General features: G+C 30.3%; 1 protein-coding gene across 1 annotated transcript in view; it reads right to left on the bottom strand.

Moving 5' to 3' along the window:
* LOC134725741 (leucine-rich repeat serine/threonine-protein kinase 2-like) overlaps positions 1-19,364 on the bottom strand; it is a 95,909-nt gene that overhangs the window by 26,032 nt on the left and 50,513 nt on the right. The window contains exons 34-48 of the mRNA XM_063589796.1: positions 18,778-18,849; positions 18,461-18,571; positions 17,681-17,776; positions 15,625-15,767; positions 15,014-15,140; positions 14,608-14,800; positions 13,640-13,742; positions 13,221-13,275; positions 12,555-12,686; positions 11,002-11,157; positions 6,325-6,437; positions 4,715-4,815; positions 4,256-4,356; positions 3,654-3,674; positions 855-926 (exon numbers count right to left, since the gene is read on the bottom strand). Of these exons, the coding sequence (XP_063445866.1) occupies positions 855-926; positions 3,654-3,674; positions 4,256-4,356; positions 4,715-4,815; positions 6,325-6,437; positions 11,002-11,157; positions 12,555-12,686; positions 13,221-13,275; positions 13,640-13,742; positions 14,608-14,800; positions 15,014-15,140; positions 15,625-15,767; positions 17,681-17,776; positions 18,461-18,571; positions 18,778-18,849 (1,596 nt within the window). The remainder of the gene's footprint in view (positions 1-854; positions 927-3,653; positions 3,675-4,255; positions 4,357-4,714; positions 4,816-6,324; positions 6,438-11,001; positions 11,158-12,554; positions 12,687-13,220; positions 13,276-13,639; positions 13,743-14,607; positions 14,801-15,013; positions 15,141-15,624; positions 15,768-17,680; positions 17,777-18,460; positions 18,572-18,777; positions 18,850-19,364) is intronic.

Consider the following 19,364-nt stretch of genomic DNA (forward strand, 5'->3'; position numbering starts at 1 on the left):
GAGAATCTAAGATCCAAATTTTCTATCAAGTTAGCAAAATTTGATGCAGGAATGCAGATTTTTAATGTGAATTTTCATTTCAAAGAAACCAATTTATAAGAATATAACTTATAAATATTAATATTTTTACAAGTATAGATTATTTTTGGTTGTTTTTTTGAATATTTTCAAATTGGCAATTTAAGGGGAGGTAACTCTAAAACAGTGCATTTTCTGAAGGACTCTACATGAAATTTTCCTATTTTGTCTTTTAGCCGGAAAAAACGTGCGGTGACCCTATCTTTTCTTTTGATAATCTCAAAGCACTGTCTGAAAGCAATCTTTTCCTAATTTATTTTAAAATTCTATCATTTTGTTTAGGTTCTATTCCCAAAATGTTGTTTTTTACTGTATAATCCATACAAAATTTGTCATTTTGTCACAACCTGTAGCTTGAGAAAATGTGCGGTGACCTATCATTTTTATAATATTTTTGAACATGTATCAATAGATACTACATTTTGACAAAGTATGAACAAATTCTATCATTTTTATTTTAGACTCCCATACCACCTTAACCTCTTTGTAATGGAAAATCTCTTTGTAATGGAAAATAGGTGCCAAAATCTAATTCATATTTGTCCCTATATAATCTGAAATTATAATACAGTAGAAACAGAAATAAGACTTATTCAAGATTATTTGCAAGTTTTCCAAATTTTAATAAATGTGCATGTTTGATGAATTTTATAGGTACCTCTGGTGTGCTATATCTTTTTTGAAAGCCCTCGATTACAAACAATATATCAAACCATGTTAATGCTAATTAAATCAGTTCTAGTTAAACTGTGTACATAACTATTTAAAATACTTACTTCTGACCAGATACTACATACTCCTTTCTTCCAATAATTAATGGCAGGTTGTTTATCAACTTCCAAAAGCAGCTGAAATATGATATATAAAATGAACAGTAAGTTTATGTTCAAGTTTTCATTAGTCCTTCAAATATCTCTATTCAACTTACAGACACTAAAATTACTATTACTTAGAATTTTTACTTTTCAATTCATGAAGGGTCACACCAATATATTTTCAACTTACAAAACATGATTTATCAAAGGCTTAAAAAGTATTAAGAAAAAAATCTAACTATACTACTTAGTATAAGAACTTCCGGTCAAATAGTCTCAAAGGAGTTCCTTTCACAAATTGTTATTGTCACAATACTCCACCAAATAAAAGTCAAAGTCCATTAACTCCCATAAAACTGTTCAGATGAAAAAGATGGTATAATATGAATAAAAATTCCTACTGCATGGTCAGATATAAAAGGCCCCTTACATGAAAAATGTAAAACAATTCAAATAAGTACACTCAAGACCTTCTTTATAACTTTACAATTTACAATATTTTACAGTTGTGAACATTCACACGAAACTGGTACAAAATATAGAAAATAAAAATAATCTAAATACTTAAGAGTTCAAAGAAAGAATGATGTGTCATTTATTTTCTTGGGTATCAATTTTCATGGATTGAAGAAAACTTCGGTTTTGGTGAATATTTTATGTGGTAGTTTAGCCAATATCTGTATACAAAGACTATAGAAAAAATATAATTTAGTTAATCTGTACCCATGAAACCCATGAAATTGGTATCCAACAAATAATAACGTATCCACAGTATGCATTATCACCAGTCTTGAAACCCCATGACTTTGTGCAATGGAAAAATATTAGTACCATAAACAGTAACAACAAGATATACATGTGTAATTATGACTTTTCATAACTGTAGATTTAAAGCAATATATATTTTGTTATATTTTACTTTTTTAAAACAAAAATCAATATTAGAACCTACAAAAACAATATCCAAAGATTTTACTTCTGTAGTCCTTTGTGGGAGAGAAAGAACACAGACAGTCTCTCTAAAAAAAACTAGTATAGGCCAAAATCTAACCACAAAAATGACCTAATTTCTTTATTCAAAATCTAAATCATTTACTAATTTTTAAGAAGAAATTTAAATAGGAAGTTAGAAGAAACATATAATGATACACAAAAAGAAGTATCTTTTTGCATTTTCATTAGAGTTTTTTTTCTGAAAGTTTACAAAATTAAGAAATGAACTTTGATTTTTTTTCTTCTAAAAGTCATTTTTCAAAAACAATTACAAATAAACATTAAGATCTTTCATGCAGCAAATCATATAAAAGATGATCAAAAATAATATGTGACAAATACGTGAAAATAGATTTTTCTGTCCCATATGAAGAATAATTTTGACCTTACAAATGATGGTCATTTTCTTATATGCAATGAAATGTTATGTGAAATTTTTTCTATAGAACTGAACAGGATAAAACTTTACTCATGCCAAGCATTTCTTTATTTGAAACAAAGATAAATTCTGCACAATTTTTTGAAAAGTGCAAATTTAACAAAGGGAAAAATCAATGGTGGTGTTACACCTTAAGACCTTTTGTTATGATTAAGTTTTGTAGAAACTATATGCAAATTAGTTATTTGTTAAAAGCTGTTTAAAATTAAGATTTACTGCCAGGTCTTTTAGCAATATAGGTTGAATTCAATAAATAAGATTTCATGTTTGTTCTTTGATTTAGAAATGTGAAAGAATGAAACACAATGAAAAAATAAAGTTATTTGACGATCACCAAGAAAAACATGAAAGTCTAAATAGCCTATGTATCATAAAAAAAAGTTCACAAAAGAAAAGGATTCTATAACTACATCTCAAACTTGTAACTAAAAAGTTATATGTTCAAATATCTAAAATTGGAGGGAAGTCTAACACACTTAAATAAGAAAGTTTGTCTTTAATACTCAATGCAATGATCAGATCTATAATAATTTTCTTTGTAAAGACATTAATCATGTGCTTGTACTATCATGGTCATTCTCATTTCAATCTCACTTAAAAACTACAAACATAATTTGCCCTCTTTGGTACATAAAGTATGACAAACAAGACAAATGTTAATAATTGTTAATTTTAAAAGCAATCTTCATCAATTAAGCATAAAATCTCATGCATATTTTAAAGGAAAATGAAATCAAAATATAATGCAAGAGTAAAGCAAGACAATGGTATGTAGAATCAAATTCATATCAGTGTGGTCGACGGTTAAACGTTTGTTATTAATTGAACTGAAAAATTTACCTATAACATGTTTGTCATTGGCGATGATTTTGTGCTCACTCAGTCTATCAGAGGCCTTTCAGGGGGATTTAAATGATCACTTTTACATAAAAATTAATTATCAAAACATAACAAAAACACAAGTAAAGATTTTTTTAAGTTTTCAATATTATAAATCAAAACGTAAAGGTTGTTTCTGATTAGTTGTTCGGATTATTTTATTTAGGCGTGGAGAACCTTTGGTGACCCCCACAGTTTAAATGTCTATCGTAAGTACGTCGTGGGCAGTTGTTGTTGAAGACAAACGTTCACCTAATCTGTCCCAGTCAATAGATGAATTTAATGTGTCAATCAATCGCCACAGCCACACTGTTATGAATTTGATTCTATAAAGTTAAACAAATATAAATCCAGAATACATTTATATAAATCTCTATGGTAAAACATCTATGTGTATCTTCAACCATGCATTTTATACTAGTGCATACTATACATATCAGATAACTGACCTTCATCTTAGACCTTGATAACTAAAAATTTACAGATACTTATTATATTTTATGCTAGTGCAAAGGATGGTTCTTTCTTCAGGTTTATGGAAATAAAATGATAAATTGACATCTCTGAAACTATGTGGATATCAATGAAATAAAAAAAAAAAAAAATTTGTATGGAAAAAGTAGTTTATGATTTTCTTTCATATGGACAGAAATATATATTGATTTATCATTACTACTGAACTCACTCTATTTGTTTTTTTCTCATTTAAAATGGTTTATTAAGACTAGAAGTTAGAAATGTCAACTCTTCAAAATCAGTTGAGAGTGATGGAAGTCATGAAATAAACAATCACAGTAAGCAAAATATCATGTTTTCTTCACAGTAATTGCATGAAACAAGCAAGAAATTCTAGCTGAGGTAAATACTTTTCACTAACCAACAAAATTCATGCAAAAAGATAAAGGAGAAATACATTTCAGAGTAAAGTTTTCACATCTATCAACTTTAAAAACTCCAAACTTATCTAATATCTACCTACTTTAGGGTGGTTTGTGTGCTATAACAAATGCAAGTTTATATGACACCATATCAACATTACAAATCGAATTACCTTTGTCAAAAAGCTGGTTGAGAATGTTATCAGCCTTGTAATAAGTCTTGGCCAAAGTCCTAGTTGTACATATGGCATAATGTAATACCTGCATATCTTTTCTGTCAAGTAGAAAATTTATTTATATATTCTTATAAGCTGTTAATTGTTGACTGAAAAAATGGAAATATAATCTAACACTGACTTTTTTGCTTTATTGAGAAATATGATCAAATATTTTACTAACCTATAAAGGTGTGAACTAATTTTTCAGAACAACCTCTTAAATTTAGCATTATCTTTCATTTCAACTAAGTATATTTTTTTTCAGGTGAAGGAAATTCTATACTTAAATAACACCATCTGGTGAATTGCGAAATTGGCTATAAGTTTTGCCATTGTTTTATGATTACAAACAAGTATAACATTTTCAAGTCTTTCTTGTTTACAATCTACATTGATATTACGATGTTACATTACCATGTTTCTGTAGTGCTGGTAGATGGAGAACTGGTTTCTTGTCAGGTAAATAGCATGGAATCATTAGCTCTGTGTCAGAGTGGGGCAGTGCTATCTCAAATCTAAAAAATACAAAAGAGGGCAGTGGAAAAAGGTAGCTTCAGATATGGAGTTTATCTTTGAAAATGGAAAAGAAAAGTTTGTATGTAGAGCTAGCATCTACAGATTTGATTTAATAATTTAACAGGAGGCTGTAATTCTAATCTCTCTTTTTTGTATGAAATAGATTCAATACAATGAATGTTTGTGTTGAATGAAAACAATGTGGGACAAAATCTTGTTTTGCTAGTCATTTTTTTCTGGATATAGTTTTGATTCATGTCTGTCAATTTTTTTTTTCGTAAATAATTTTGTTTAAAATTAGGCCATTATTTTTCTCAATTGAATTGTTTTATTTCATAGCAAGCCCTTTTCAGCCAACAATACAGCATTGTTTTTTCTCATTGTTGAAGGCTGTATAACTGTCATTCTAAATTAAATGACATCCTTCAAACACTTTGAGTACACACCCATGGTAATATATATATACATATAGTTTGGGCTGTTCCGATCATACTCCCACATCATATGCCTTTTTATGAATGAGCTACCTGGCTTCATAGAAGGATGACATCAGAATATAATCATTTTACGGGAAAATACTTGCTTGTGAAACCGAAAATCATCACAACAAGGAAACGTAAACAAACGATGCTAAAATGAGTTATATAAGCCATTTTTTGTATAAATATAAGACATAAAAGTACAATTATAATTTAGATTCATCTAAACCTATCTAAATTTGTTATTCTAAATAGTTTAAGCATGTCACTTATTCAGGTTGCTCTGTTCTTTTACGTCAATTTAACAGTGAGTTTATTTATGGGGACGGCAAATAATGTCTTCACCTAGAGTGCTACTATTCCAAACAATTGCCGTATTTGTCCTATTAGTATCGAAATAATTCATGGGGGCTTGAATATATCTTGATTTTACCACAGGTTGTCCCTTTACGCCGAAATTTTACCCCTTGCTATTGCTCAGGGTAAAATATTTGTCATAAAGGGCCAACCCGTGACCCCTGATAAAATCATTAGCCCCCATGAATTATTTCTTAAATAATTGCTAACATCCACTTCATTTTGGTGGATAGTTGTTTTTATAGGTAATCATACAACATCTACTTAATTTTATCTCATACATGAAAACAGTAAAACTGTAACTTTATCATGACAGTTGATAAACAAAAAACATATTGAATACAAGAATGTGTCCTAAGTACACGGGTGCCCCATCCGCATAATTATTTTCTATGTTCAGTCGACTGTGAAAATGGGGTAAAATCTCTAATTTGGCTTTAAAATTAGAAAGATCCTATCATAACGAACATGTGTACTTAGTCTCAAGTTGATTGAACTTCATAAAAAACTACCATGACCAAAAACTTTAACCTGAAGCTGGACAGACAGACAAACAGACACACATATCGGAAAACATTATGCCCATAAATGGGGCATAATAAAAAAACAGATGATTCAGAGTGTACATCAATGAAAAGCAATTTGAATAACATCCAATAATAATATACATACTTTTCTAGTAACTTCAGGTACTGTGGAATCAATTCAGGTGGATATATAAATGGCTGATCTTTGTCTACTTTTTTTCCAGTAAACAATATCTTTGTATCTGTTTTTCTCAATATCTGAAGAAATACCATAGAGAGTGTTATTGCTGTCAAATTAAGGAATCATCAGGATTATAATATTACATTGCAGAAGCTTACAGGAGTATATGAGGAATAATATTCACAAAATAATATGAAATAACTTTTTCCTTGAAGGGCAAAATTTTTAAATGAAAATAACATGCAAAAAGTTGCATGCTCATCATACCCAATTGTAGTTCAATGTATCTTGAGAAAATTGTGACAAAACATATTTGATTTAATTCAGCATAATTAAAAATTCAAAGCAATTAGAAGGAATGACAGATTTGAACAGCATAGAAAATTTACATTTCATCCCTGTCAAGCTGCTGACTAAATATTCCTTTCAGTAGTACCTAAGGAAAATATTTTTGTCAGAAGTACAAGCTTATGTAGATTGCAATATAGCCCCTATTCTGTAAGTGCAGAGTGGGCATGTAATTTCTGATAACAACATCATTCTTGAGCTACATTTCAATGTGTTCGACACAATGGAATACTGCACACTAATGTTACACAAAGTCAACAGGGAATCAGGAAGGGAATATTATTCGTTATCTTGGTGTAATCAGGGGTGTACAGAATTTTACACCGTTGTTGAAAATTCATACACCCTGAGTAGCAGTCGAATGGGTGTATGAATTTTCAACAACGGTGTAAAATTCTGTACACCCCTGATTACACCAAGATTACGAATGTATTTCTTATGAACAGTTCCTTTACTCATTTTAAAACCAGGATGTAAAATTGTAAAAATGGTAATGAAAAATTTCCAGCTTAATATTTTTTCAATGTCCATGTTGCTGCACATTATCAAATACTTTTTTAATTTATTTTTGTCAAGAGTCAGAAATTTTTTGTGTGTTTTGAGTTTACAAAAAAAAAAAAAAAAAAAAATAAAAATATAATTTTTAAGCATGTACTTCCCCATAGAAAATATCACTGGTATTCCAGTGGAAACCAGTGGTATACCATTGGAATCCAGTGATATACCACTGGACAACACTGGAATGACTTATTCCAGTGGAGTTACCATTGAAATTCCAGTGGAAAGATGCATTCCACTGGAATTTTGAATAAATTATACCAGTGGAAAAAAAAAATCAGTGGAATACCAGTGGGAAAAAAAATCAGTGGAATACCACTGGACTATCAAAAGGAAAAAACAATATCTTATTTTAAATGTACATATAATTAAGTTATAATTGAACAAACAATATAATATATAACAAACAACATGCCCTTTTTAAATTTATATAATTTAAGTAAATCTATTTGAATTATAAACATAAATACTGATACAATGCATAGATCCCAAATGACATGTACATTTCTAATTACAAAATAAAAAAATACAAAATTAACGTGTAATAATTGAACAAACAATATATATAAGGCCTAAAACCAGAGGCTCCCTGGAGCCTGGAGCCGCACACCTGGTAACCTGTAAATGGTTATTCCTTGAAATCGGATACCAGCCGGTATTGTTGTATTTAAATAATTATATCATTATAACTCATTCTCGAAAAATGGGCCTTGTCATCTGAAATGATTTAAAATTACTGTTTCATTTGTATAACTGTAACCTACAAATTGTTGGGTCAATAAAATTCAATCAGGTCACCTAATAGTCGTGGCTGTAATATCTGTTCACCTGTCAATTTCGTTTCATAACTCTCCTTTTTTGTGCGTTATGACAAGGTGTAACATTTATAACTTACAGCACAGTATTTTTTTTTTTTTTTTTTTTAGCACAGTATAAATGAGTATCATAGTAGTCCAGTCAAACTAAGATTTTACCTCAAACTAATTGCAACAGATTTGTTTTTAGTTCTAATCTATAGTATTATGCCCTTTATATACACAGAAAAAAGTCCCATAAAATCTAACCTGAGGAAAACTCAAAATCAGCATTTTAAATTTCCTATGGAAATTAACATTGGGAGGGGAGATAACTCTTGCAAAAAATAGCCTTTTTTGGTCAGTTTTTGGTAGTTTTTCTTGAAATTTATGTATAGCATGATATTTTGATGGGGTTATAAGTTTGTTTTTGACTAAATTATATTAATCTTCTGCTCATGAAATGTACAAAACCGAAGTGTTATGGGTAGTTTATTTTTTTTTCATACATTTTTCATTAAAGAAATTGCAAATTTGAAGCTTTGTAACCATTTTGAAAAAATATTGTGAAAATTTGGTATTGTTTATATCTGTATATTATATTTTTTCAGCAACTTGCTTATCTTAAGAAACTTTAAAACACAAAAAGAAGAATACATGCTTAATTATTTTTATCAAATTTGAGATTCTTTACCTTGACATGTTGGAAAATTCAATAAATGGTCAACTAATAAATTACGAAATCTAGATTATAGCTTGATAAAATATATGAAAACACCTTTAGAGTTGTTTGTTATACTCTAAAGACCGCTAAAAAATCAAGAATCAATACATTCTGATGAATAGAAGCGGTAAAGTTATAATTTTGTATCAATTTTTATTGATATTTCTGCCTTTTTTGCAAGAGTTATTTCCCTTTTCAATGCAAATCTCCATAGGAATTTTAAATGGTGATTTTTTTAGTTTTCCTCAAGTTAGATTTTATGGGACTTTTTTCTGTGTATATTTGGGGTATACTGCTAAAGATTAAAACTTAAAAATCTTCTGTTGCAATTACTTTCAGGTTAGGGTCAAATTTATGCTAGATTGACTGGACTATAGGAACCGTATCGACCATTCAGTAGAACATTTTATCTAATTATTCGTGAAATATCATAAATGTATGGTGTTTTTATTTTTTTATTCCTGCAAAATAAAAAAATAAAATAAGATGAAATAGAAGTTGTAGCTGTATTTTAAGATAGATATTATATACAAAACTAAAATTTAAAAAGGAAAACGTATATTTTAATGAAAGTGAAATACATTTTCAAAACATTCTCAAACACCCATATTAAGGGGAAGTAACTCTTGTGATTTTAAATTTCTACAAACCGGCAAACCCCGCAAATCGGCTGTTTCCGTAGTCCAACGGTCGACCGGTTTTGAGAAGTTCACTGAAATACCATTACAGGGACGAATCAACTTCGGGCCGATATGATATGGGACGAGATTGACACCTTGACTTAAACGCACTTGCAAATATGACGTCATATGATTACGCTGGATAACAAAAATGGAGAATCCAAACGCAGATGTTTTCAGATAAGTATTTGATTTAACATATAATGATTATGAAATACAATTTGTTGAGGCAATATAAAACATTTAGGATTTTAATCTGAGCAAAACATCAGAAAGTTTAGGCAGACAATAAATAAATGAAGAATGATAAATTGATATATTGTTGTCACATTCATAACAGATCGACATATCGTAATCTGACATGTAAATGGTACATGGGCATATATGATAATCTGATATGTAGAAATTAAATTGTGTGAATAATATTCATCGTAAATTAACTTGGTGAAACGTTAATAATAATTTAAGTCGCCAGTTTTATCTTCAAGGGTTAAAAGGGGGGGGTACTAAATTTGAGTTTAACTTAAACTTCCAATGCAATTTAAGATGCATAATGCTGTTTCTTTTGAATGTATTGCTTCATACAATCATTATACCTCTTGAACAATTGATTCTTTGTGGATATTTTTGTACTTTTAGGGGATTAAATATGAGCTGCCAGCAATGATATGAAACAGATTTTATGCAGACTCCATTTTAATACCTTTATTCAGCAATTATAGTTGGAAGTACAGAGACAGCAAGTTTTGAATTACAGAAAGGAAGAGAAGTTTATATATCACACATAATTTTTATATTAGTTAATCAGTTTGTGGATTTACCAGTGATAATTCCAGTGGAATCTACTGAAATTCCACTGATTTACCAGTGAAGATTCCAGTAGATCAGTGGAATGCCAGAGAAAATACCACTGGAATTCCACTGGAACTTGTTGCATTCCACTGGAGTTACCACTGGTAAATCAGTGGAATTCCAGTAGATCAGTGGAATGCCAGACATTTTTTACCGCTGGATTCCACTGGAATTCCACTGGAATCCAGTGGTTAATCCACTGATTTTGCCAGTGGCTTTCCAGTGGAATTCCACTGGAATTTTGTCATCTTTTTCTATGGGGTTCTCATTATATTTTTTTTCTAAATTTTATTTTTTCCTTTATTTTTGCAAAATTTTATTTTTTATTTTTTTGGCAAAATTTCATTTTCTAAAAATTTTGGCAAAATTTTATTTATCCCCGGGTGAACAAGGGTGGGGTGTTATTTACACCGGGGTAGTCAACCAATCAGATTGCAGTATTTTTGCTGCATAAGAAATTTAGGATTTTATATAGAAAAATCAAATCTATGTCTGTGGCCTCATTCTATGGAAACAATCAATCAAACATATCTTTTACTATGTGTTCCGTAATATCTATGAAGAAAGACTATATAAAATCTGTTGTATTTAGGTAATACGATTTTATCTAAAATAAAATGAAATAAATTAAAAAATCGGTAACATATGTCAGATCTAAAAAAAAAAAAGAACTTTACTGACTTACCCCATTTTTTATGAATGGATTTATCTGTCTGACTGTAATAACTTGTGCCATCATTCTACACAACCAACCTGGGTCTATAAAGTGTAGGTCCTTCAACTGTAGTGAGGCATCTTCATAATGCAACAGAATTCCAAACTCATGCAGGAACCTTATGGCCTAATTTATACAAAAATATAACAATAGTAAAGCACATCTTTAATCCTAAAATAGTTTTACGAATTGAAAGTATTTTATTTAGTAGAAATTATAATAAGTGTATCAAATAAAAACTAGAGGCTCTAAAGAGCCTGTGTTGCTCACCTTGTTGTATATTTAACAAGATGGCTTCATGACAATATTGTGTTCTGGTGATCTTACTTTACTGAACATTCTTGATGCTTACAATTATCTCTGTAATGAACTTGGCCCAGTAGTTACAATGGAAAATATTTTGTAAAAATTTACAAAATTGTTTAAAATTGTTAAAAATTGAATATAAAGGGCATATAAGAGGTCAATTGACCTTTTTGGTCATCCTGACTTCTTTTTAGATCTTACTTTTCTGTAAATTATTGCTGTTTACAGTTTATCTCTATCTATAATAATATTCAAGATAATAACCAAAAGCTGCAAAATTTTCCTAAAATTAACAATTCAAGGGCAGCAACCAAAAAACAGGCTGCCTGAATGGTCTGAAAATTTCCGATCTTGACCTAATAAACAATTTTATTCTGACAAATTTGTTCTAAATGCTTTGGTTTCAGCGATACAAGCCAAAAGCAGTATTTTACCCATTGTACTATTTTTAGCAATGTCAGCAATCTTGATTTGAAGGTGGGGTCATCGGACACAATTTTTAAACTGGATACCCTTATGATGATTGTGGACAAGTTTGGTTAAATTTGTTGTAGTAGTTTTAGAGGAGTAGATTTTTGTATTTTTGGGCCAGGTGAGCTAATTAGGGTTCTCAGTGGCCAAGTGGTCTTAGTAGTTCTACTACTGTAATCACTAGCCAGTCAACACTGAGGTTGTGAGTTTTAATCTCACTTGTGTAGGTGCACTAAGCTCCAATCTTAATTGACTAGAATTGCCAGTTTTCCTTGGCTCCCTCAATCAATAAAAACTAGCAGCCATAAAATAGCCCAAAAGTGGCGCTTAAAAGTGGCATTAAAACACCAACAATCAACCATATAAAAATAAACAAATATGGTATGAAATGATTTAGTTCATTGTTATATCCTCTGTCCAAAAGATAATACAGACAGCAACGAATATAATTTTTGCTTTCTAATGGTCCTTCTGTCCTCATTCAGTGATAATGCTTTTTCTCATTTTATTCTTTTGGGTCATTATATGCCTTGATATGGACCTATAAGGTACTGAGAAATTGTTTTCGATCTTTTTTTCTTTTATTAGTTTGTGCGTTTCCTGTTTCAATAGTTTTACTTTTAAAAACCTGATGGTTGTAACATTAAATTCTTTATCTTTGTATTCTATTTCTATAACTACTTCACAATAATTCTTTTCTTTTAGTTTATACAATTCTGTCACATTTCATCTAAATCATAGAATACCTGTATGAGTTCTTCTTCATCTAAGTCTATAGATGATTGTTTTACAATCTTTAGTAATTGGTTATGTGATATAATTGGATAAGATTTTTTCAACAGTATTCTGGCCTCTTCTGCAAGCTTGTCGGAAAGTTTCTGAAATAAATTTCTCATAATCATACTACCAGCTACTTCAATGGTAACTACACAGCAAAACCACATTTAAACTTAATCTATATGGAAGGATGCTGGACTACAAAACAAAATGCAATTTATATCATTGAAGGAGACCTATAATATTGTTAAATGGCAAATAAGTAACAGATGACTGCAATATAGATATTCGACATTCATAGTCAAATATATCATTTTTTTATATTATCATAAACCATGTTCGTCTTGTATGTTATTAAAAGGTAGTGTTCCTTGTAAATCACTGAAAAAAACTAATTAAAGGATCTTTTAAGCCTGATTCGCTTACCTAGATCTATGTGCAACAATCAAAGAAATTCGAACAGTGTAGACTAGAAAAGAATTCAAAACAAAAAAGTCTCTTTGTTGACCTTTCATTGCTTATCATTTTTCTAATTAATTTCTCTCTATTTTCTTAAGTTTTTGACCTATTGCCTACTATTGTTGATATATTAAAATCATTAAATAAAATATACAAGGAATGATAAAAAAACATACCACATAACTCGCTGGAACCATCTGTCCCATTACTGGCTGACCCTTCACCTTGTAACTATAAATACACATAAACAAAATAAGTCAATTTAAGTTTGTTATTTCATCACAGTCTACTTTCTGTTAACTGTAAAATTGATCTCAGAACAACAAAATAAAGTGTTTGCCAAGCATTTTAAATTTCTAAAATTATCCTGTCCAGATAGGAGAAATATCTTATGATACAAGATTTTGAGATGGATCTAATTCAATGAAAATTTCCAGGATTATTTAGGATTAATATGGTCCCTTATAGTATCTTGTCCTTTGAAGAAATAAAGAAATATGAATGAACTGATTTCTATTTCAAACACTTCCATGGCTGAACAGGTTAAATTTGATAAATAATATATTGTGTACCAACAATTAGATATTTCACTTACTTATCAATGACATCTTTGATTTTCTCCCTCAGTTTTTCAAGATCCACATTATCTTTTTCCAAGCTACAATCCACTGGACAAAATTCCTGTATATCAGGAAACCCTAAATAATTCAAATTTAGAAAAGTATATGTGCTGATAAAGACTTTAACAGATTGTTTGTAAAGTTTTGCTTTCCTTTCAAACTTTAACTTAATTATTTATTGACATCATTATCCTTTTAAAATTGTTTCATATGAAATTTAACTATTTAATCAGTTTAAATTGACAGTAAAAGCAAAAGGCAATACAAAGCCTCAATTTGGACCCACTTTTATTAAAAATTTGTAAGAGGTTCCATGGAACCATGTGTATTGCCTGCTAATCTTGTTGTCAGTATAAAAAAGTGTAATGTGACTTAAAAAGTGAGTTCATTTATAAGAAAAATGATAAGGTCAAATTTTTTAATTCAGTGAAGATTTTACAAAGTTACTGATGACAGAAAAAGTTTATCATCAGACTTAATCTGACAGTTAATTGTAAAAAAAATAATAAACGTTTACTTATATTATCAAAAAAAATATGGGGGGAAAAAAGGGAGAAAAAAAATCAAAATTTTGATCTGCCTACACTATTTTTGACATAAATGAGCTTCTGTAAGGTTTGACAATGTTTTCAATGTCTTAAAAAAATTTAAGCGATGGCTGATCCTCAATGTTGACGCTGCCTTTGCAGAGGGGATGAGGATGCAGACATCGAAGATTGCCTGGTCTAGATTTTGCAATATTTATGTTGTAGTTTCGACAAAAATTGTACAATATGATTTCAAAGTACACAACATGTTTCTGGAAGTACCTTAAAATCAAAAGATTGGAAAGAGACAACTTGTGGTGAGTGGCATAAAAACAATAGTTGAAATCATCGGCCATATGTGCAGATAAAAACAATTATGTGATGTCAATACTAAAGCAGTGGTTAAGATGTATTACCTGGTTTTGTTTTCAGATCATTCAGTCGGTCAATGAACTGCTTAACAACATTTTCCCTCTGTGACCTATGAACTTTATCATAATGGGTACCAACAACAATCACAGGACATCCTGGAGCTCTGGCATAGATGTTTGATAACCATGGCTTTAACAATTCTACTTCTTCTAAACCTTTGTTGATTCTTAGGACAACCTTTTTTCAGATAAATAATAAGCTCTCAATATGCAAACTTTTTAGCCTAAAGTTGATTGAAAATTAGATATTGAATAATATTAGAATCAATTTTACAAATTACAACATGTTTTTATGACGATCAACTAAAATTATCTTCAAGTATATTTCTTTCAAGATATAAAAATGAAGAATCTATGAATAGTTTAAATAGTTTAAGATATTCAGTCTTACCAGATACAAAGCTTTATTTGACAGGTAACACTGATGTGTACTATAGAACTCCTCTTGTCCAGCAAAGTCCCATGTACTCAAGGTATATAAAACTTTTTTTCCTATATCTTTTCTGTATCTTTCAAATCTACAATAAGGTTATGTATGTACATACTCTTTTCTCTGAAAAAATTGACATAAAAAATAATGTATTTACATCACAATGTTCATTAGCACTTTATGTTGTAACAGTAAATGATCCCAGGTCATCCGAGGTAGTTAATTTATAAAATAGGAATGGAAATTTGTCTATTAAAAATTCATCTATGCCATCCATTTTCTAATCAAAAAGTATAAGGATAACTCAAAATACAAACAAAAAATGTCTGTGTTACAAAATATTTCAATCATCTAAATGTCAAAGTTCAAAGGAACAATTAGTGTACTTCAATGATATAATCACACTGATACCAAATCTCTCCAAAAAGTTCTAACAGCATCATGTATTAGCTACTGATACATGGTCATTTTCAGATATGGAATGCTCAATCATTATTTCAGTTCTAATGATTGCAGAATTGGTTTACCATCAATACCATTTGCCTTGATAGCTGATTATTAAACAATCTTACGCCCAGTCTTTAACAATAATTCCCACTGTTGGTGTGTTGTTAGCTGCTGGTTTAGGGATTTTCATCAGTGCACGGAGTAGTGTTGATTTACCTCTAGCTCCATAACCAACTACCATTACCTTCATTCTGAAGTATGCTGCAGCCTAGAAAAAAAAAAGGTAAATGGCTGGAACATTTATGGTGGGGTTCGTGTTGCTTAGTCTTATGTTTTCTATGTTGTGTCTTCTGTACTATTATTTGTCTGTTTGTCTTAGCCCTTGCATTGTCAGTTTATTTTCAGTCTATGAGTTTAACTATCCCTCTGGTATCTTTCGTCTCTCTTTTATTGATTAAGAAATAATTCTTTCATGCCATGCTCTATGCTCATTTTAACATGGGTAGGCATTATATTTAAGAAATAATTCATGGGGGCTTGAATATACCGTGATTTTACCACGGGTTGGCCCTTTATGACAAATATTTTACCCTGAGCGATAGCGAGGGGTAAAATATCGGCATAAAGGGACAACCCGTGGTAAAATCTAGATATATTCAAGCCCCCATGAATTATTTCGATTCTAATAGGACAAATACGGCAATTATTTTGGATCGAAGCGCTCTATGTGATGGCATTATTTGCCGTTCCAATATATAAACGCACTATTAAATTGACGTAAAATAACGGAGCAAACTGAATAAATGATGATGCTTAAACTATTTATAATAACATATTTGGATAATTTTAGATGAATCTAATTATTATTGTACTTATGTCTCATATATATACAAAAACGGCTAATATAACTCATTTATTAACGTTTCCTTGTTGTGATTTTCCGTTTCACAAGCGTGTATTTTCCCGTAAATTGCTTATATTCTGACGTCATTGTTCTATGACGTAGAGTCGCTCATTCATTAAAAAACATATGACGTGGGGGTACAATGGGAACAGCCCATGAAATATATTCATATTTTACCACGGGTGTGTACTTAAAGCGTTTGAAGGACGTCATGTTAGAATTGTTAATATCTTAATACCGAGCGATAGCGAGGTATTAAATGTTTACAAATATAACGCCTTCACAAAAGTTTATTTCAATTCTAATAGGAATATTTTGAACTTTTGTACTTGGAAGCGGACCTGTAGTGCACGCTCGAAATGTCACCATTTTGTTTGATGAACAATCAACAGTTTATCAACAAAAACAAGAACAAAAACATTTAAACTTTCTTTTAGAATGTTTTTATTTAATTTCCTAGCAAGCAATACCATAAAAAATGTCCATTTTGATCTCTGTCGTTGTTCAAAATTCATCTGACGTTGCAATTTCAATTGTGACATCAATCACGTGCAGCCCATGTTCTATTCGAATTAGAACATGGCTTTGTACTTAAAGCTAAAGAAGAACGTCATATTAGAATAGAAAATATTATTTAATTTCATGGGTTCAAATAACCACTTTTTTTTCAGTTGACTACCGTATTTTAACTCTAATTCTAATTGTTTCTTCATTAACAAATTTAATTTATTAGTGCTAACTTGGCAGCTTTTCAAATCAAATTAATTAGTAAATTTAGTGCAAACAGAAGGCAACATAACAAAGCATTTAAAAATACTTTGCATATTTTCAGAGGTGATTTCCTATGTAAGATTAGCACGGGGGGGTCTCAACATGGGATTTTGGGTACAGGTGTGCAGCTGGGATTTTAAAAAACCCCCCCATTCATATATTGAATAATTGTGAAATCCCTACCTATACATATATTTCACAGCGAAATCATAACCCATTCATATATTTATCATCTCAAATAGTATCACAATCGGTCAATTACTACCTATTGATATATTTCCTTGGTAAAATTACACCCCATTGATATATTTGACGGATCAAAAAAGGGACCCATTCCAGCGGCACATATGTATAAACCTTTATATAGGAAGAGACCCCCCCCCCCCCCCCCCCCCCCCCCCCCCCCCCCCCCCCCCCGTGAAGATTAGCACATAAACGATTTGGAAGTTTATGGAAAAAAAACTGCTACAATCTTATGCTACCATCTGTATATCACATAAACTAACCTTTTTAAGTTTGTTATGTAGAAATGATATTAGGTCTTTTACTCTCCCATTAACTAAAGATCTGTCTAACTGTAATTCTACTCCTCTATATCTGAACTGAAATGTGAAATATAATTTAATATATTATCTTTGAATTGCATAGTCTATTTATTGGTTATGATTGTTACTATTGACAATAAATCCCTTGATGTAATACATTTTTCTTAGTAGTTAGATTGCTGTCTCATTGGCAGAACTCCAATATTAACCTGGGAATTCAGTAAAACTAACTGCAAACACAGTTAAAACATATACATGTATTTACAATCCAACAAATGAATAAATGACCAGAGGAATCTCTGATGTTTCCATGTTATATCTTTTAAAGGGTGGATTTGTTATCTAACATCAAACTTTATACAAAAATTGTATTACAAGGTCTATTATAAAGTTTGATATAAGAAACTCAGGAAATAATCTCATCAAATGATAAAATAGAAGATAAACAATGCAATCAGGGACTAAAAAATATATGAAAATGTCATGTAAATTCATTGTCAAGTAGTTATGGTGGTATTGGGTAATTCAAACAAACAGACCATCATTATATACCCTAGCTTTCAATATTGGCATGTTTAACCCCACCACAATCCAAATGTTCTGTCCTGATTCAGGAGCCTTTTTAACTTTGGATCATATATCAGGGTGCCTTTTAAAGCTTACTATGCCATATGGACTTTGCTCATTGTTGAAGGCCATAAGGTGAACTTTTATGTCATGTCAAATAAACACTATGCTTACTTCCCACATCCTTGAACATCGTCCCATTTCATCAGGTAATGTCTTCAATGATTTGTTGAAGCTTATGTCAAGGGAGGTAAGTGAGGACAACTGTCCTATTTCCTTTGGTAACTGAAACACATAAAATATATGCTTATCTTTAGTTCACCTAAATAGCAGTTGAAAGAACATAAGCTCTAACTTCATCCTTTACAACATTTTCACCTGACCTTTTAAATGACCTTCTGTTACTATTGTTTCAGCACATGAAAAGGGAAAGAAATATTCTTTTGAAAATTATTTGTAAAAGAAATAAATACATTGTTTTGACTTCTTACCTCACTGAGATTATTACCATCAACGGCGAGAGTTTCCAACTTAGTCCACGACTTCCCTCCTTCTAAATTTAACTGTTAGAAATTGAGAAGAAAAAAAATCATTTAGTTCTATCTGTTAGTACATTGAATATCTTATTGTGAATCACATATGCAGTCTAAATAAAGGATACAAATTTTTATCAATATTATTATTTTATTCAAAAAAAGTTCCATGTACCTGAATCTATCACAAAAGGGTATTTTAAAGGTAAAGAAAAGAAACTATGCATCAGTTGGTGTTACAAAATTCCCTAAACTTACTTAAAAACCTACAGCTACATTGTGTTTACTGTTGGTTTTAATCTAGATTCTAAAGGAGACCTTCAAAACTGAGTTAAAGATCACATCTCATTGTAATCACCATAGCACTTTTTTAAACATAAATCTTTGTTAGTTGCATTGAAGAACACAAATATATATCTTAATCTAAAAATAAGAATGTGTTCATAGTACAAAGATGCCCCACTTGCACTATCATTTTTTAAGTTCAGTGGACCATGAAATTGGTGTGAAAACTCTTATTTGGCATTAATAAATTAGAAAAATCA

Source organism: Mytilus trossulus, chromosome 1 (genome assembly GCF_036588685.1).
Source record: "Mytilus trossulus isolate FHL-02 chromosome 1, PNRI_Mtr1.1.1.hap1, whole genome shotgun sequence".
Taxonomy (NCBI): domain Eukaryota; kingdom Metazoa; phylum Mollusca; class Bivalvia; order Mytilida; family Mytilidae; genus Mytilus; species Mytilus trossulus.